This window comes from Apostichopus japonicus, chromosome 11 (genome assembly GCF_037975245.1).
Source record: "Apostichopus japonicus isolate 1M-3 chromosome 11, ASM3797524v1, whole genome shotgun sequence".
NCBI lineage: Eukaryota > Metazoa > Echinodermata > Holothuroidea > Aspidochirotida > Stichopodidae > Apostichopus > Apostichopus japonicus.
The window spans coordinates 18,093,943-18,115,341 of NC_092571.1; the positions used below are offsets into that span (position 1 = coordinate 18,093,943).

General features: G+C 37.6%; 3 protein-coding genes across 5 annotated transcripts in view; 1 reads left to right on the forward strand and 2 right to left on the reverse strand.

Moving 5' to 3' along the window:
- LOC139975930 (WD repeat-containing protein WRAP73-like) lies at window positions 1-17,973 on the reverse strand. 3 transcript variants are annotated; one of them, XR_011795960.1, is made up of 14 exons: window positions 17,796-17,973; window positions 17,372-17,467; window positions 15,828-15,884; window positions 14,048-14,237; window positions 12,867-12,970; window positions 11,306-11,392; window positions 8,626-8,760; window positions 7,897-7,974; window positions 7,456-7,552; window positions 6,434-6,562; window positions 6,168-6,251; window positions 5,495-5,602; window positions 3,044-4,770; window positions 1-2,961 (listed from the first exon to the last, which is right to left on the reverse strand). XR_011795960.1 is itself a non-coding variant. In XM_071984224.1 (13 exons), the coding sequence occupies exons 1-13, from the start codon at window positions 17,862-17,864 to the stop codon at window positions 4,667-4,669; spliced, it is 1,338 nt and encodes a 445-aa protein (XP_071840325.1). In that variant the 5' UTR covers window positions 17,865-17,973; the 3' UTR covers window positions 1-4,666. The 3 variants fall into 3 exon arrangements, 1 of the variants encoding a protein (XP_071840325.1); XR_011795959.1 differs by having other exon boundaries at window positions 1-1,567; window positions 1,650-4,770; XM_071984224.1 differs by having other exon boundaries at window positions 1-4,770.
- The window catches only part of LOC139975892 (G-protein coupled receptor moody-like), a 114,336-nt gene that overhangs the window by 53,324 nt on the left and 39,613 nt on the right, over window positions 1-21,399 (reverse strand). The window lies entirely within an intron of this gene.
- LOC139975929 (tRNA pseudouridine(38/39) synthase-like) overlaps window positions 17,905-21,399 on the forward strand; it is a 12,729-nt gene continuing 9,234 nt past the window's right edge. Inside the window, exons 1-5 of the mRNA XM_071984223.1 lie at window positions 17,905-18,081; window positions 18,845-18,996; window positions 19,888-19,981; window positions 20,229-20,421; window positions 20,815-20,923. Coding sequence (XP_071840324.1) covers window positions 18,040-18,081; window positions 18,845-18,996; window positions 19,888-19,981; window positions 20,229-20,421; window positions 20,815-20,923 — 590 coding nt within the window. The 5' untranslated portion in view covers window positions 17,905-18,039. The remainder of the gene's footprint in view (window positions 18,082-18,844; window positions 18,997-19,887; window positions 19,982-20,228; window positions 20,422-20,814; window positions 20,924-21,399) is intronic.

The following is a 21,399-nucleotide window of genomic DNA, read 5'->3' on the forward strand; positions in this document are numbered from 1 at the left end:
TTTTTGCAGTTTATAAAGCAGTATATTATGTCTTTATCTCTCTTTATTAGTTATACAAATGCTGACAATGGGCATGGTAAATGTCAGGTAGGAATGGGTTCTATCTGTCTGGATAATCCAAGATCCAGCTATTGCAGGTTTCACTCTATTCCGGACTTGGTATTTTCTTCACTGTTGCAGTTTGTGTTCAACTTGACACAATTTTGATACAATTTGGTACCGCCATACTGGATCGTCAAAGGATACGGCATTGTCTGCTCAGTTCACAGCAAAAAAAATATTCATATATTTTTTTTCTTTTCTTTTCTGTATTTTTTTCAGTTCATAGAAAAAATAATATTCGTATTTTTTTCTTTTCTTTATATTGACTTAATTTTCTTTCTATTATTGCTACACCAGAAGAGAAAAGAAAGAACATGACAAGAACAAAACAACAACAAAAACATAAATACTCCTGATAAATACAAAACTTCTAATAACATGAAAGCAAACAAAAAATTTGAAGATAGAAAACAGGGAAGAAGTCAAACTTTGTTGGAATGTAACCAGGCGAGGGAAAGAAAAACCACATTATTAAAAAGAAGTTGAGAGGAATCATGCTAAATACGTACAAAACAATTCAAGGTACATATCTAGGTATATACAAATACATAGATATATGGAGCAGTCCTGGGATATCTATCCTCATGCATTATTGGAGATTGGCCATCCCTCGCAGAGGAGAACGAAACATTCTTCCATGTTATAATTCTTCAACTTAAATACAGGTCTCTCTCAAAATGACACCTAACTTTCTCAGCTGGGGTTTTTCTTTATTACTGAACTTAACTGCAAGGTACCCCACCATATTATTTCACGCATAGTATAACAGTTGCAAGATCTTACATGATTAGCACAAGACATCATATTATAGGACAACAGTATCACATGACAGGCACCAGACAACACATGATGGGCAACACATATCACATGAAGAGTATCAGACATCACATACTGGGCACTCAGCATCACATGTATCAGACATCATCACATTGTTGGCACCAGACAACAAATGAAAGGCATCAGACATGGGCACCTGATATTACATAGTGGTAATGGGCACCCAACATCACATTGTTGGCACCAGACATCACATGAGAGGCATCAGACATAGGCACCTGATATTACATAGTGGTAATGGGCACTCAACATCACATTGTTGGCACCAGACAACATATGAGAGGCATCAGACACGGGCACCTGATATTACATAGTGGTAATGGGCACCCAACATCACACTGTTGGCACCAGACATCACATGAGAGGCATCAGACATGTGCACCTGATATTACATAGTGGTAATGGGCACCCAACAACACATTGTTGGCACCAGACATCACATGAGAGGCATCAGACATGGGCACCTGATATTACATAGTGGTAATGGGCACCCAGCAACACATTGTTGGCACCAGACATCACATGAGAGGCATCAGACATGGGCACCAGATATTACATAGTGGTAATGGGCACCCAGCATCACATTGTTGGCACCAGACATCAAATGAGAGGCATCAGACATGGGCACCTGATATTACATAGTGGTAATGGGCACCTAGCAACACATTGTTGGCACCAGACATCACATGAGAGGCATCAGACATGGGCACCTGATATTACATAGTGGTAATGGGCACCCAGCATCACATTGTTGGCACCAGACATCAAATGAGAGGCATCAGACATGGGCACCTGATATTACATAGTGGTAATGGGCACCTAGCAACACATTGTTGGCACCAGACATCACATGAGAGGCATCAGACATGGGCACCTGATATAACATAGTGGTAATGGGCACCCAGCATCACATTGTTGGCACCAGACATCAAATGAGAGGCATCAGACATGGGCACCTGATATTACATAGTGGTAATGGGCACCCAACATCACATTGTTGGCACCAGACATCACATGAGAGGCATCAGACATGGGCACCTGATATTACATAGTGGTAATGGGCACCCAACATCACATTGTTGGCACCAGACATCAAATGAGAGGCATCAGACATGTGCACCTGATATTACATAGTGGTAATGGGCACCCAACATCACATTGTTGGCACCAGACATCACATGAGAGGCATCAGACATGGCCACCTGATATTACATAGTGGTAATGGGCACCCAACATCACAATGTTGGCACCACATATCACATGAGAGGCATAAGACATGGGCAACTGATATCACATAGTGGTAATGGGCACCCAACATCACAGTGTTGGCACCAGACATCACTTGGGAGGCATCAGACATGGGCACCTGATATTACATAGTGGTAATGGGCACCCAACATCACATTGTTGGCAACAGACATCACATGAGAGGCATCAGACATGGGCACCTGATATTACATAGTGGTAATGGGCACCAAACATCACATTGTTGGCACCAGACATCACATGAGAGGCATCAGACATGGGCACCTGATATTACATAGTGGTAATGGGCACCCAACATCACATTGTTGGCACCAGACATCACATGAGAGGCATCAGACATAGGCACCTGATATTACATAGTGGTAATGGGCACTCAACATCACATTGTTGGCACCAGACAACATATGAGAGGCATCAGACACGGGCACCTGATATTACATAGTGGTAATGGGCACCCAACATCACACTGTTGGCACCAGACATCACATGAGAGGCATCAGACATGTGCACCTGATATTACATAGTGGTAATGGGCACCCAACAACACATTGTTGGCACCAGACATCACATGAGAGGCATCAGACATGGGCACCTGATATTACATAGTGGTAATGGGCACCCAGCAACACATTGTTGGCACCAGACATCACATGAGAGGCATCAGACATGGGCACCAGATATTACATAGTGGTAATGGGCACCCAGCATCACATTGTTGGCACCAGACATCAAATGAGAGGCATCAGACATGGGCACCTGATATTACATAGTGGTAATGGGCACCTAGCAACACATTGTTGGCACCAGACATCACATGAGAGGCATCAGACATGGGCACCTGATATTACATAGTGGTAATGGGCACCCAGCATCACATTGTTGGCACCAGACATCAAATGAGAGGCATCAGACATGGGCACCTGATATTACATAGTGGTAATGGGCACCTAGCAACACATTGTTGGCACCAGACATCACATGAGAGGCATCAGACATGGGCACCTGATATAACATAGTGGTAATGGGCACCCAGCATCACATTGTTGGCACCAGACATCAAATGAGAGGCATCAGACATGGGCACCTGATATTACATAGTGGTAATGGGCACCCAACATCACATTGTTGGCACCAGACATCACATGAGAGGCATCAGACATGGGCACCTGATATTACATAGTGGTAATGGGCACCCAACATCACATTGTTGGCACCAGACATCAAATGAGAGGCATCAGACATGTGCACCTGATATTACATAGTGGTAATGGGCACCCAACATCACATTGTTGGCACCAGACATCACATGAGAGGCATCAGACATGGGCACCTGATATTACATAGTGGTAATGGGCACCCAACATCACAATGTTGGCACCACATATCACATGAGAGGCATAAGACATGGGCAACTGATATCACATAGTGGTAATGGGCACCCAACATCACAGTGTTGGCACCAGACATCACTTGGGAGGCATCAGACATGGGCACCTGATATTACATAGTGGTAATGGGCACCCAACATCACATTGTTGGCAACAGACATCACATGAGAGGCATCAGACATGGGCACCTGATATTACATAGTGGTAATGGGCACCAAACATCACATTGTTGGCACCAGACATCACATGAGAGGCATCAGACATGGGCACCTGATATTACATAGTGGTAATGGGCACCCAACATCACATTGTTGGCACCAGACATCAAATGAGAGGAATCAGACATGGGCACCTGATATTACTTAGTGGAAATGGGCACCCAACATCACATTGTTGGCAGCAGACATCACATGAGAGGCATCAGACATGGGCACCTGATATTACATAGTGGTAATGGGCACCCAACATCACATTGTTGGCACCAGACATCAAATGAGAGGCATCAGACATGGGCACCTGATATTACTTAGTGGAAATGGGCACCCAACATCACATTGTTGGCACCAGACATCACATGAGAGGCATCAGACATGGGCACCTGATATTACATAGTGGTAATGGGCACCCAACATCACATTGTTGGCACCACATATCACATGAGAGGCATAAGACATGGGCAACTGATATCACATAGTGGTAACGGGCACCCAACATTACATTGTTGGCACCAGACATCAAATGAGAGGCATTAGACATCAGATGAGAGGCATCAGACGATAGGCACCAGACATCAGATGGTGGACACCTGATATCACATAATGATCAACAGACATCAGATAAAGGTCACCAGACATCACATCACTGAACAACCGACATCAAAAAAGTGACACCAGACATCACATGAGAAGCACCGGACATCAGATCAGTAGCCCCAGACATCACATGATGAGCACCAATAACTAAAGCATCATTCCATAAATGGCTTTCTAGAAATTTGTAATTAGTTCTTCCATCTTTAGCAATCAATGTAAGATGTGCCAGTATATTTGCTCATGGTTTATACTTGTTATGGCTCATCTGTTGTCTTCCAAGAAACACAGACACATCTGTTCTTTACCAGACAGAAGGAGTACGCCACCCTCCGGATGCCACTGGATTTTGTGAACTTGGAAGGATGCTGTGGACGAGATGGATAAAAAGATTTCAAAGTCCGAACAAAATTGAAAGGTTTTATGTTTTTTACAATTATCAATTATTAGCTGGCTTCATAAATATCATGGATAGCAGTTTACATCAACTTGAACAACATGGAGAGTGCATTAAACACGACTAAAACACAATGCCCCTACTACAAACAGCACAGCAGACATCTTTAACGCACACAAGGATGCAAATTCCGCAATTGCAACACACTCATATGTTACTCTTTTCAAATGACTAAGTGACGATCTTTGGAAAAGCTCCAACTTCAGATCTTTAGGAAGGACTTATTACCTATATAGAGTAAAATGATGATCATTTTTCACAAGGCAACTGCTTCGAATGTTGAAACTATAAAACATATTACACATACATGCCGACTATTACACATTCATGTGCCAGTGGAAGATTATCCAATTGACAGAGAAGGCAAGTCTGTAAGGGGACCCTAAGGTCTAGGGGTCAAAGGTCATGAGGTCCAATGGTCATAGGATACTAAGGTGAAGTAGCCACTAGGAATTAAGAGGTGCCAAGGTCAAGGGGCCTCTGAGTAATTCCAGGCAAGACATATCCACTCTCTTTTCAGGCTGTGCCTGTAAGTCTTTTTTCTGCCCTGTCAACAGCTATCATATATTAAATTAATGTTTTGTGGGGGAGGGGGGGGGGCAACTACTAACAGATATATTTCTTTAACATCCTACCTTCAGTAGGGACTTCTACAGATACCGAGCCGGCTGGTGACCATAGGTAAAGTTTGTTGTTACCTGTGCAAAGTGCCAGCTGGGTCTGAACTGGGCTCCACTTAGCACCTATAAAGGAAAACACATCTGAAAATATTTAACTATTTACAAACTCGTGTGATCATATAGGATTATTAATTAGACAATGAAAGCTGTGAAGAAAGTATAGATAGATACAATGTTTATGTTAAAGCAATATACTACAGTATGCTATGAAATGCTATAATATACTGCACTACACTGCACAGACTACAGTGCACTATTCTGTAACATCCATCTAGTATAATACTTTACTGTACTTTACTATAATGTACTAAACTAACCTATACTACAGTATACTAAACAATACTTAACTATACTAAACTATACTATACTATACTATACTAAACTGTACTAGACTAACTTATACTAGACTAAACTGTACTACACTAAATTATACTATACTAAACTATACTGTACTGTACTATACTTAACTAAACTAAACTATACTTGACTATACTGTTCTATACTAAATGAAACTATACTTCTACTAAACTATACAGAACTATACTAAACTAACCTATACTAAACAATACTGTACTAAATTAAACTATACTATACGACACTATACTAGGCTGTACTGTACTATACTTACATTTTACATTTCCAACTTGTAGCATCAAGACGGTTTGGCAAAGTTTCTGTACATCCCAGATCCAAAGAGCATTTGGCATGTTATCTACGAAAAATGAATACAAGGGGAAATTAAGAGATAAAGACTTATAGTACAGGCCCAAATATACTGCAGTGAGGAGATAACTACCCCAACCTCATCCTTTTTACTAGAAGAGCTGGTAGGCAAGAGCAATTTTAGAGTTGAAAAGTGAAGGGATACAGCGAGTCATTCTCATCGAAACTTACCGTTTTTGGTCGCTAAATATTTATTATCTGAGCTGAAGGCAAGTAGGCTTATTCCAATCTTCGGATTTGCTTTGTCTGGGTCCGGTTTCAGGACAGGGACTTCAATCGGACACGCTTCTAAGACATCATCTGGATATATAGGGATTTAAACAAAATTTATCTTTAGGAGAAAGATAGTTCATTTTACATAACAATACCACAGAGAGGTTGAAGGGATATATCACACTGCCAACTAATATTTAATTGGTCAAACTATCTGAAATGGAAACTTGATATTTCGTAAACCTTTTGCATGCTTCAAAATGTCTGAAAATGACCATTCCTGAATAGATACACCTTCTTTTCAACACCTTTAGACGTTGACAACTATTTTGTTGATGAGACTTATACTATATCCCTGAGAATAGGTAGGAATGTGGACAACGGTATTGTCTACATTTGATACAATCTATGCGACAATGCCATTTTTAGCCATTTTGGTAATATTCAAATGATTTTTGCAAAATGTTATATTTTCAGATTTCATGAGTGGGAGATCTCATCAATCCGTACTTCTGTACCATACAAGTAATGACTGTATTGTTTATTTGTTTACCAGGCTATAGCAAATACTGAATAAGACAAAGGACTACTTGTCAAGAGCATAAATTATTCAATCACTTATATGTCTTATGGTATATATTTAAACACACCCAAACTGCCATCCACCCACCCACCCACCCATCCCACCAAACTGCCACCCACCACATTATCCTCCAGTACCCCCCATCCTAGCTTCCAGCTCCTTTCACATTTATCATGAATCTTGACAATGTGCTTTTGTATGTATATTAGATCCTCCTGCAAGCAGGAACTCACGAAGAAGCCATCATTAGCTTATATCAAAGCCGCAAGCTGACCGAAGTCAGTCTCTTAGATTTTAACGTCCATGATCATGAATTGTCAATTGTCAACAACTCTGTAACTGGACGAGTTAACTCAAGGTCATTCCCATAGAGTCAATTAAACCCACAAGGACTAACATTTGCTCTGTGCAGCAAAGACTGGTAAGTTTCCATGGTAACCAGGAATGAGCTGCTGGTGAACCTGCGCCCTCTGCTCGACTTCTTTGTAAACAACCTGATCAAAACAACAGGAACCAAAACAACAGAGATTAATGAGACGTACTAACGGGCAAATTTCATTAAGTAAGAATGAGACCAAGGTTTACCTCTAACGAGGTAAACAGGACTTAAGGCCGCTTCAGAGAGAGTATTAACTTTAGGCACTGCGTCAAAAGTCAGATGCTAATTATTTAAGATAGAAAAAGAACTAATCTATAAACGTACGAATAAGAGTGTACATTTTCAAACTAAGGAAGACTTCAAAGGCTGCTTTGAGCAGCTTTGCTGATTATGCGCTACATAAATATTACTTATTATTATTATTATTATTAATGTGACATTAATTTTCTAATTACTCACCACAGCTGGGTTCTCCATTACATGAGGATGGCTGTGCTCTACAACAGTCTTCCAAGTGATATGGTTAAGAATTCTGACCTGAAAGAGAAACCAAACCAAAAAATGGGCGTATTCTAATGGATGACACTTTATCATGGTCATTAACTTGCACATAATGAGAACTCAATGTGTAGTAGAGTTTACGTTATTTCTTTAAAGGTACCTCCACTGTCAAACACATTGCAACTTCATGGAAGAAGCTAGGATGAAGACTTAACTAAAATGTTCGCATAAATCTACATTGATACACCACTTTACTTCTGCTAAGACCACCTTTCCATGTGCAAGATATATATATTTGACTCAAAAGATCTGATAGAGTATTTCATCACACACAAGGATTTTTAGACAGATTGATTTAGAATCTGTAAAGCCAACATAATCTTTTCAAAAAGGAATTGTTCTTAAGATAACTTGATACTTCAAAATGCAAAGTTACAAAAACTTTGCATCCTAACAGGAAAACAGCTATAAGAAATTCCTTGAGCCCCTCCCCTTCCCTTCCCCACCCCCTGACACAGCCCCTCCCCTTCCCCACCCTCTGACACTGTGACACAGGAGAGCAGATTTTAAAGTTTGCATTCTATGAATGATGATGTTAACTTTCACACAAAGTTCATTCACTTAGGTCATGAGAAACTCATGAGAACTTTATGCTAATGAGTTTATGCAAATGAGATAGAAACTTACTTTCTCATCGAAACTACCGATTGCAAGAAACTGACTGGATGGTGACCAACACACTGACTTGATACCTAATGCATATTCATAAGCCTTGAATGTAGCCATGCACCTTCCATCGACTGAATAGAGCAATAGGTTGTACTGCAAAGAAAAGGAAAAACATCAGACTTTTAAAGACATCAGTCATATTTAAACTTCAAAAGGAAAAGTGCCTTGCGTCGGATTGACTATGATCTACTCTTTCTGCACCCACATCACCACCAGTTCGAAGTCCTGCTTATGTGAGCTTATGTATCTATTGCATATTCAGAGAGCTTATGTTTCTATTGCATATTCAGAGAGCTCAATCTTCAGGATACAGCAAGAACAATCAATTTTGCTCCTGTGACACACGAGGGGTTACCAGTTTTTCTGCGATGCAATTGGCCAATATTTTCTGTTCGTAGATATCTATGTTGTTGTTGTTTTTTTCACAATTGATAACTTTTCCACCTATTATTATTATTATTCACTTAATTTTCGAAGTAGCTTGCAGTTTATGTCTCTCATTTTCATCTATTTTCTATATTCATTTTGTACGTGAAATATCACTTATGAATGATATCGATCGATAAACTCGTAAAAGGCGAGATAATGAAATAGCACAGCAGCGAATCAAAAAAAAAAAACCAACCATGAGACGTGACAAACATTTCCCACTTTCATTTTTCATTTTCTGATAAGCATATACTGCTAAGAATCATACGGACAACCACAAGGTGAAACAGAAATATATATAATACATTAGAGAATAGCATTTTGTACACAATTTTTGTACAATTAATATTCTTTCAGACACAAAAAACATCTCCCTATTCCTGAAGCTTTCCGTTGGCCAATTATATCTGATGACTGTTGATAAACCTGCTACAGATTGCTATATATTTTAACCTTCAATTTTAAACAATTGCACCAGGTGAGAGCAGAATTTATTCAAAGAGCTTTCAAGTGGGAAATTGGGAATATGAAAACACCTTGAAAAAAGACAATGTTTTTCCAAGAAAGAAAAAATATCAGTCCTTGTAATCTTAAATATAGAGCACAATTTTATGGTGCTTGAACCTTTTCTTTTTTTCCCACCCACATACTTTTTTTAATATTTGATTGTGTAGAGGGAAGCGAGGAATAAAGTGCAGATTTCTTTAAAAATACATAGGGAGCTATTTTTTGATGCTTTCGCTCTTGACATCGTGAACTGAGTAATTATAGAACTAGTATTAAATTCTTCTTTTTTCCTTGAAGAGCAGCATTTTAACTGATGGTCCACAATTTTTTAACAAACTCTACTTTAGGTTTTAACCCCAAATAGGCTATGCAATTGATCAAATTTAGAAATCACTCTGATTTCCCAACCAAACAAAAATTTACAAACGCATTTGCAGACTGATGAAATTCTAAACGTATATTTTTACAAAGTGAACATAAACAATGTTGGTAATGAAAAAAATGCCAGTGTTATGTTATACAAGAAAAAATTAAAAATATGTCAATGAAATGAAATATGCAGTAATCTTAAGAGAAAATTTAAAGGGTGGCTGAAGTAGATTGCTTTGAAAATTTTTTGCCTACAACTTAAGGTAAAGAAAAAACAATTCTTCAAAGCATTTTCAATGGCAAAGATATTTATTTTTTCAAATTTAATGATATTTTGTAAAAGCATCTGGCAACATAATTGAGCTTTTTGTCTTTCCTTCATTATATTTTATCCTCAGAGTAAAATGATATTTTATTAACAAACACATTTGATTGCAGACTGATCAAATTCTAAACACAGAGAACACTTAATGCTGAGCCGATGTGCTAAAAGGTATCACATTTCAAGGATATAAATCGACGAGATGAATATAGCAGGAAATTATTTAAAGCTTGTTACTGTAAACGCTGGCCGGAGTTAAATTAAAGTTAATATTGTGGAGCTGCCACTGGCAGTCACACTTGGAAAACTATACAGGAAACGAAATGATATAATAAAGACGACCAGTCCGTGCGTTACTTTAACAAAATATATATATATATGTATGCTCTCGTGGTCTACAAAGAAGTGCTCACCTCAGTCTACAGAGGAAATATTGTTACATGGTTCATTGCACATTGTGAATTGGGTATAAATAGTTGGCAAGCTCTTAAAATAGTTAGTCAAATTAGCTAGTTGCCTTTAACCCAGTCGTTTATAATTAAATGCAGTTTCCAGTCATTATTTTACTTTCTACATTACCATAATCACATCACAGATAAAAATCAAAATAGGTTACATTTTAACCAACCTTTCAGGGATCAGATACTACATTTCACAAAATAAGTGTGAAATTTGTCTGTCACTGGCATATATATCTTTAATCATTCAAGGGCAGGTAGTTTAGGGATCAATGTCCTTTTTAGACTGGCTCAGGTCTCCCTATATTATTAACTAATTGTTTACTATAATACACAGCACATGAAGGTCAAAGTTGGGTCAACCTTAGATAGCATTTTAGGGGTTTTCTTTTGGAGGAGACACATATTTTTGGGCCACAATCTTAAAGGTGGGGACTTTTTAACAGTAAGAATAATTTACAACTTTACAATTCCTCCTTATTTTCATATTTCCTGTGTTACTTTGTGTATTCAATCACAGGACACTTTAACTGGTTGGAAAATTGTCGCTTACCTCTAAAAGAGAATCCCAAACGCATAGAACACTACCATCCGGTGACCACTCCAAACCACTGAGATCCTGAGTTTCTGTAGCAAAGTGCTGCCAAAATTAATTACAAAGACTTTCATGTTTAATCATTAATGCAACATTGGTGTCTGCAGGTAAGGGGCGGGGGGGGGGGGGGGAGGGCAAAGAGGAAGGGCAATAGTGAAAAAAATCCATTCCAGATGTATCACATTTCAAGGTTAAATCAACAAATATATCATAGTAGGAAAGTAAAGCTTTGATGACATCACAGACCCACTACGTACACTACACCGACCCACTACGTACACTACACCGACCCACTACGTACACTACACCGACCCACTACGTACACTACACCGACCCACTACCTCCTTCTCATAGAGAACTTTTTATCTTTAACAGAATTATAATCCAAACAACCAGATCTAGAATTATCAACAAGATATTAAGAGTTGGTTTTTCAACTAATCTTAGAGATTGATTTTCTCTTCCAAGTATGTGCCCCCTCTAATTACCGCAGGTCTATACCAATTCAAGACCTCGTTTGTCTAAGTAAGACTGTCTATTAACCAGAGTGGGGATCCAGTAATATAAAGTGGTGATCCATTAGTATAGAGTGGCGATCCACTAATATAGAGTGGTGATCCAGTAATATAGAGTGGTGATCCATTAGTATAGAGTGGCGATCCACTAATATAGAGTGGGGATCCACTAATATAGAGTGGTGATCCAATAATATAGAGTGGTGATCCATTAGTATAGAGTGGCGATCCACTAATATAGAGTGGCGATCCACTAATATAGAGTGGTGATCCAGTAATATAGAGTGGTGATCCATTAGTATAGAGTGGCGATCCACTAATATAGAGTGGGGATCCACTAATATAGAGTGGTGATCCAATAATATAGAGTGGTGATCCATTAGTATAGAGTGGCGATCCACTAATATAGAGTGGCGATCCAATAATATAGAGTGGTGATCCAGTAATATAGAGTGGTGATCCATTAGTATAGAGTGGGGATCCAGTAATATAGAGTGGTGATCCATTAGTATAGAGTGGCGATCCACTAATATAGAGTGGTGATCCAGTAATATAGAGTGGTGATCCATTAGTATAGAGTGGGGATCCAGTAATATAGAGTGGCGATCCAGTAATATAGAGTGGCGATCCATTAGTATAGAGTGGTGATCCAGTAATATAGAGTGGTGATCCATTAGTATAGAGTGGTGATCCACTAATATAGAGTGGTGATCCAGTAACATAGAGTGGTGATCCATTAGTATAGAGTGGCGATCCACTAATATAGAGTGGTGATCCAGTAATATAGAGTAACATAGTATAACATAAACTTTGAATTAACAGTTAATTTGTTTGGCAACCAAGTGACATCAGTGCATGACAAAACTGTGATAAATGTTCTTTGAAAAAAAAATTCATGATAAAAAAAATTAGTTGGCAAATAATTTTCCTATAGCCTACAATATTAATTTTAGTAATTTTCATGATAGATTTTGGGGATGGGATGATAAAGACAACTAATTTACCTTCACTAACTGCCAGGTGTTGCAGACAAAGACGCTGACATAATCTCTACAATCTCGTCTCTCAGCCAATGCCATGTACTTGCCATCTTTTGTAAAGTGTATACCTTCATGAAAAGAATTATGACACAAACGAATAACAAATAGGTCCAGGGGTATCATCCTGTTCTGGTTGTGTTTGCAGTGCAGTACGTTCAGGCAACCGGTTGGCAGTTTGCAGGCTGCTAGAAAGACACTTTACCTTTAAAACCATTTCGCATTTTGAGTCATGACAGTTGGGATCACTAGATGCATTGCATAGGTCCCTGATTTATCTTGCTTTTTGCGCAAGAAGATGTTTGCACTTAAGTTGTGGACAAGCCTACGGTTAAGACTGTTTAATCACTAGGACTTAGGTAAAAAAAATAAATGTCTCCTTTCATAAATATATAGTGAATAAAAGATAGATATATGAATAGATGGCAAATACAGCAGCATGTTCTATTCACAATCATAATTTGGTTTTAGAAAGCTTATTGAAATGCAAAAAATGATTTTTAATTTCTTACAATTTACTTTTGCATCTGAGACTGATAGATGAAAATCCTATACTTGCTGTTTGGGGCTGCTGATGGCCTAATATACCAACAGACTGTCAGCCACAATACTAGGATAATCATACAGTTGCATTTGAAACATGAATATTCATGCATTTACTGGGCAGCAACTTGGGAAAATTATCTAATGCTAAATTGTACCGCTCTATACGATATTACATGTCGCACTTCAAAGCAAACGTTATTACCTAAAAATCTTTCTCTTAGAGCACTGTGACATTTATACGTCTCATACTGTCAGTACAAGTGCTTTGAAGGGTGCCACGAAAGTACAAACTAGTTGGTGTAACGGTATAAATGTTGGTACCTACACGACACCATTGTAGTGAAATGCTGCCTTGTATTAACAATAATGGACAGTTCACAACTGTCCGCACTTTATAGTTACATAGCTTCACATAGCTTCGATCAGGAAGAAGAATGCGATATAGGTGTGAAGGAAACGCTTTTCAAAGTATATGTTCACGAACAACAGAATGACAGCTGAGACGCAAGCAACAAATCTAAGGAGGTTCTGGCAAGGAGGAGGTCATCCTTTGATAATTTGTTTTATTTATATTTTGATGCAACTATTCCTGCTATACCTACCTTGCTTACAGTCCTTGGGGTATTTGATGTATGAGACAGATTTATTCACCAACGACCAGACCGTTATTCTCAGATGAAAGTCTGCGGTGGTCAAGATGTGTCGTCCATCTGGACTCCATCTTACTGCCTTCAGACCAGCTGATCCTTCGTCAATTTTACACGTCCACTCTGGTTGCTCAAGAGACCATACCTGGAGAAAGCATAAAAGTCCAGTTTTTTGAGGTCATAACATCATTTTCTATCATTTTTTACTTTTCATTTGGATCTAGTTAAAAATAAATAAGTACTTTAAATCCTAATATTTCCAGAATATTCTTCGACCCCCATTCAACTATTCAATAACTGCAAGTAAACATGTTTGGAGGCTTATTCATCCCGAGTGAAGCCTTTCTTCCAAACAACCCAATCACCAAAAACAGATTCAGCATTGTTCTAAAAATTGCAATAGAAATGTAAAAAACTTAAAAAACCTGGCTGATAGTTCAACCTGGACCAAATTTGTCAGAAAGCTCTTCATAAAATACTGTCAAATCAAAACTGATATCTGATGGTCTGAAATACTTGCACAGTAACTGTTGGAAAGGGAGGCCTGGCTACTGCTCAAATAACACAGATAGGGAAATAAACCAAAAGAAACAGCATTATTAATGCTCACCAAGATCCACTTTAATTGCAAATTTAGAGACACAATAAACGACTTTCAGTGAATTTTGGGTTTGATCCACGTTATGGTAATTTACTTGATCATTTTTTAAATATTTACACATACTCAACATATTTGCTCAACCTTACTGGAAGAGCAGTGGCCATTTGGTTAGTAACATTAATAGTACACTTAATTCTTAAAGAGCGCCACCTAATAACTAATACAGTTTAATAAACATTTCTCTACTAATAATGTCTCATATATGATCTCAAATTCCAATTCATTTATCATTGTCCAGAACCCCAAAAGACAGTAAAAGTCATGAATAATAAATTCTACGGTCAGTGTAGAGTAGAATTCTGAGGTTACAGTCACAAGAGGTTCAAATATTTCCAACAAAATGCTACTTAATGTAGCTTCAAAGCGAGAGCTCATAATGCTCACACATCCTGAGATATTAGTGTAAAGTTGAATGACATGTCTTTGATTATATCACCAAGACACCATAATAACCCGATGCATGAGCTTGTATTCTCCTTTCACTGTAAATGTAAATACTGCCCTCTTTATGTGTGTAAACAAATGGCAGATCGACATCTAATCTGTGTATTCACTGAATAAACCTTGTTACGAATCTACCCAAATCTGGCTTAATCCTTCGTGTAATCATCCCGTTGAAGAGACACAAAATTTTAACTTTGGCGACCCTCATCAATCAAGGATACTAATAGAGAGGCCAGATCATGAATTTGATTGCATAACTACTAGTGTTGATTGATAGATCACATCATACCGTGTAAATTAACTGCACCTCTCTCCATTGAAAGACAACGACACGATGGGTGTGTAAGAAAACCAATTGGTACTTTAGGAGTCGTCATCAACGAAGGATATTATAGACTAGACAGTTAATCAAACTTTATGACAAACATCAATTGTAAAGTGCAAACAATTTTGGGTGAATTTACTACATTTCTGCCAATTGAAAAATACAGCAAGGAAAAAAGTGTAGGATCTAAAGACTAACTAAACCAGATATATTATTCTATCATTGACGATGCAAAACATTAATTATTGAGAGATATTAAAACAGAGTGAAAATAAAGAAATGAGCAAGCAGCTATGTATTTGTACCTGAACCATTCCTCTTTTGTACATCCCACAGAGAATGAATCTTGAATCTGAAGACCACTGCAAACAAAGGAAAGAAACCAACTCTTATTAAGTTACAAAGTAGTAGGATTTTCATACACTCCTGAAAACGATGACAGATGTCTTCCTCAACAGAATATTTGACTTTCCTTGGAAAATTAAAAAAGGAAGTCATTTTAAATCACAGAATGACAATTAATATACAAATATTACATCTCCTTCCCATGAAATACCACAACATATCATTCATTTCACTTTTCAAGAATGATTCCACATCAATTTTCTGTGACCATGTGAACAAATAACTGTACGCTCATGTATGAATCCTGATAACAAATACTACTGGGCACTAGGTGACAATTACATCGTAATGCTGATATGTTTTAGTGAAAAGTAGATAGGCCTATGAGATTTCAAACTAGGATGAAATGATAAATTTATAACAATAATATGTCAAGAGCATGGAGAGACAGTGAAGCTAATAAATGTCCTTGTAATGCATGCACAAAATCATTTACCCACAAGAGAAGATATTTGTACAAAACTTTCTGTGAAAACATCAACTTGAAATATATTGTAAGATTAGAAAACCTTCCAGATCAATGTTCACGTCGGCGATCGAGAAGTTGTCAGTGAGGAGTTCAGAAAAGCCCCTCACAAAAATTAGTTATAATGAAAATAATTATTTAAAACATAACAATATAAACAATAACAATGTCACAAGCAACAAAACCTCTCTTTTAATGCATTTAAATCTGTTCAGTAACATATCAAAATTATAATATGCTATCTTAAGTTATTATCCATTGTACGACACACAAACAGAAAGTAAGTAACCACTTATAACTCTCATTGCGAATGATACTGTGTAAATATCATAAGATGCACTGAGTGTTCCGCGCAATGAACCTTATGAGTCTATACATTCTATAACACTTGGCCTAACCTCTGACGATCGATGAAACTGACTTAGTTTGCCTGCTTATAAGTTATTGATGATAAATAACATTTTTCATACTTTACAATAATTTGGGACATATATGGATATAGGCCTATTTGAATGAAATAGGGCAGTGGTTATTATATCAATGGGCCCTACACTGTAATCACGATCTTGCACATGCCTTTACCACCTCCATTCAGCTAGTAATTGGAAAACTTAGCCAGGTAAACTGCGTTTTTTTGCTCTTTAGGGTTACCTACATTTTGGTAGCTTTCATATAACTAAAATAAGCATTTCTAAGGGGGCCTTTGGCCCCTTCATCCTAGGTCCTTTCCCCTTTGAACCCCACTGCCAGGGATAACATCCCAGACCCCCCATGACGACTTTGTCAAGATCACTGGCGTAAACACTGTTCCAGATGTTTCCCTCACAGTCACACACTTCAGAGATAAATCAACACCAATATCACAACAGGATCATTAAGTTTGGAAGAGCATTTGCTTTGAAGAACACATATACACTAGGGCCTACCCACCAAAATGAACTGATCAAGAAAGTATATTGGCAGGTTGTATAACATTACCTCTATCTGTTGTATGGCATCTAAGCAAGTGTACAGCTGCACTATCTGCAAGGTCTTGATGTCTCGTACCACCAAGCGATATTGAGCCACATTGGCCTGCAATCATAGGAGCAAAAGAACAAAATATATTACAGTATGTGAGGAATATGTCATAGGTAACTGTACATTACACAGTAAAGGTTCAAAACAAGGATTCCCATGCATTCATTTCATTTAATTTTGAAAGACACTTCTGAACTGGCCACTGTGCTGATACAGTAGGGGCCTAGAATTATTCATGCAGGCTAGGCTCAGGTCAGGACTACAGTAACTTAGAAGAACTAGAACCTAGGCCTAACTGTGTACGTTAACTGCAGGTCAAGTTAAAAACAATTATCGGGTTGATTAAGACTGATATCAACAGAATAAAACTTCTTTTATCTACCAGGAAACTGCCATTTGGTGAAAAACGACATAGATGTCCATTCTGTTTGAATAAATCTGAAAAATTCATTTCCTTTCTTCCATTCAAATCTGGAACTTTAAAACCGGTACTTGGTTAGATCGGACGGCTTAACGAACACAGAATTAGCTTTATGCAACCTCTATGTAAAGACAGCCGACGAATAGTTCCGTCCTCGTAAATTGATGTTTCAGCTCGAATAGTAGTTTATCATTTCCGATAAAATATGTCGTCAGAAGTAAATAACTCTGAAAATCTTAGCCGTGAGGTTTGTATCGAAATAATCAAACTTTATAAGTTCTCACGACATTTGTCACGATCCATTATGGTTACAGATATTTAAATAGTATGGATCGATTGTGCGAAATAATACAAGTCACGCTACCGTAGCCCACAGTATGTTAGTATTATGCACAAAGAGTTACAGTGTCCATGGGTTAGTGTTTGCATCGGTCAGGCATTAGGCATTTTAATGCGTTGTCCTCCGTGTTAGCACAATTGTTTAGCTGTAAACAAGGCATGATAAATGGTTATTAGTATGGTCCTTAAATAGGCCTATGCTAGATAATCAGATTATGTTCATTCATGCCCAGAACTCCAGTCATCCTCACTGAGTATTTAATTTGTCAAGATGTTGAATAAATATTTCAGAATAATTTGGAGCATCAGAGAGTCTAGGTAAGAACTTGTTTTGACCTTTAAAAATGACAAACCTACAGCAGTAGGCTACTCCCATAAATAGCTGGTAAACATGTATCAGTTCAATGTAAAGATATCAGTCCCATCAAGGTTTATATTATCAAGTATTATGATTAAAATTGATTCCACATATTGCTGTTCCATTATTTGATATCATCCAGATGACCAGATCCTTCAGGAAAAAAAAAATATTCCAGCACCATCTGTGAAGAAAGTAGGACTGTTTTCAAGAAATTTCATTACTGTTTTAATATGTTTCTAATATATTTATACATCCAGTATGCATGTCTAGTTTTATTGCATCTTAAGTGGTTCATATGTTCTTTAACCAGGACCTGACGAGAATCATCTCTGACTTGAAAAGTCAAGTTTCAAATTTGAAGAAGGAACTAAGAAACTGCAAAGGATCATCCACAATTCAAGCCACAGAGAAAGCATCTAAGAAGACAAAGAAAAAGTTTGAGAGGCCTTTTGATTTTAAGAGGTGCAGTAATTTGATTTTTTTGAAGTTTTCCTTAGAAGTTAGAAGGTTTTGGAAACAGATTGTAGAGCGGGTATATTTGATCACAACAGTACTAAATGGCTTTTTTTTTTGGCAAGTTGCTTTCTAGAACCATTTCACTTTTTGGATGAAACAATATATATACAGGAAAATTTGCAAATAGCCTGTGATGTTTTCATTTAATATAGCAAAGTACCTCATTGCTTTGAGATGAGTTCCCTTTTTCATATATGGCTAATTTTTGGGTGGGGTGGGGGATCCAGTATTCATTCTCTTTGAGCGCTATACTGTAGATAAGTTTGATGAGAAAATCCTATAAGTACTGTGCATACTTTTTTGTCATATATGAGTCAATCATGGCTTTCAAATGTGAGCTTCATTTCGTCGAAGGATGCAGATGTAGTTGTAGATAGAGAATTTACTGTACAGAGTCAAGGCTGTCACGAAATAGAAAATTCCTAGTTTGCCTTCTTCCCTTCTTTTCTTGTGGGCTATATCAATATATTAAAGTGAGGAGTAAATTTAAATGCTTGGTAATGATTTAGTTTTTAGATTTCTGCAGAGTTTATCACTATTGTTTAATGGTAGCACAAGGTTTACAGAACTCCTACTCTTCGAAACCACTCCGTCCACCCCCACCCCTCCCTCCTCTAGTCATCTACCCTCCATGAGGAATTTATGCTAAGTCAGTTGTGAAAATATGAAAGGCATTTTTTTCCATCAAGTTGTTCAATTTGCATGTGGAATTTGCAGCTCCCTACAAGTTGTCCATAGTTGTCTCAGGAAATTTAAGTACATACAGTAGAGTCATTACCTCTTTTCTTTGCTTTGGTTGTAAAAAAAATAGACTGCAATTTGCTTTTTATCTTCCAGGTTCCATAAACGCCATATAGCCCTACGAGTAGCTTACCTCGGATGGGACTACCATGGATTTGCTGCTCAAGAGAATATTGATACAACCATTGAGGTGAGAAAATCAATAAACATTTCCAATGATGAAAACAGCAAGTAAAGTTTGGGGCTGAAATGTTTTGAGCTGGAAAACATTTCGTTACTCATTTCATAATTTGTTTAATTTTCCAGTTAGTTTTCTGTTGTTCTTTTACAATCTTCCTAAATTTGCAACTTCAACATTCAAGGCTAGAATGAAGAGAAACCACTTGAAGCTATTCATATCAGTCGTATTATTCGTTCTCTTTTTTACTTTCGTACAGTTCTTTTTGTTTGAGGCTCTACTGAAGACTAAACTAATAGAAGACAGGCCATCCTCCAACTATTCTCGGTGTGGACGGACAGACAAAGGAGTGAGTGCATTTGGTCAGGTGATCACTCTAGATGTCAGATCAAATCTACGAGAAGGACTGGGAGTGATCCAAAAGGAGAATTCAACAACTGAACCGGGCAAAGGTTAGTTTTATAGAATTAAGTACTGTCATGTAATGATATTGAGTATATTGTATATCTTTTGAAAGGTGTTTTAGGTTCAGGTACAAGTTTTTAGCCATATTTCAGTCAACCCTGGATTGCATCATCTCAGGTTTAAAGCTTCCAGCACTGGATACTATTTTAAGTGCTGAGCAGCTAGCCTCTCCCAGGGCCTATCTGTCTGAGTTGTGATTTGTCTATTGTGCCCCTTATTGATATTAATATTTTAAAATAAACATTTCAATTAGTATTCTAATAAAACATAAAGCCAGAATGGTATACTAAATCCTGTCAAATGATTTTAATGTATTAACAATTAATTGGCAGAGTTGTAAAGGTTAAAGTTTAAAATTCTTCATTTTTTTGCCCCTGCAGATGTTAGAAACGTCAAAGAGCTAGATTACGTCAACATGTTGAACAGAGTTTTGCCGCCGGACATCAGAGCCCTTGCTTGGGCTCCCGTAGATCCTTCTTACAGTGCAAGGTTTGTTACACTCTTCCTATCTCAAATCAGCTGGTCGTGTTTATTAAAGGGTCACCGAATTTCTTAAGTTTCTAATGGAAAAGTCCTTGAGATGTGGGAACTCTGTTTTTCTGAAAACCCAGAATGCCTACAGATGATTTGATTAAATTTCTACTTTGTACCCCACAATTTTTATTTGGTACTGTATTTCAAGGTAATTTTAATAGTCTCCTGTTTTGCCCCCCCCCCCAAAAAAAAATTCCCCCCTTATTTGGATGGCTTGATAATGATGTAATAAATTTCAGGATATGTTTTGACAGAATAAAGACAATACAGTTATACCGAAATGAAAAGAAAAGCCGTATATACATATTTAAAACTCTAGTAGTGCCTGGGGTGAAGTTTAGACGATGAGGTGTGTTGCTGATATTCTTGTGATTTCATCGCTCATAACTAGACACAGACAGTGACAAACACATGTTTGTGATATTTTAAAA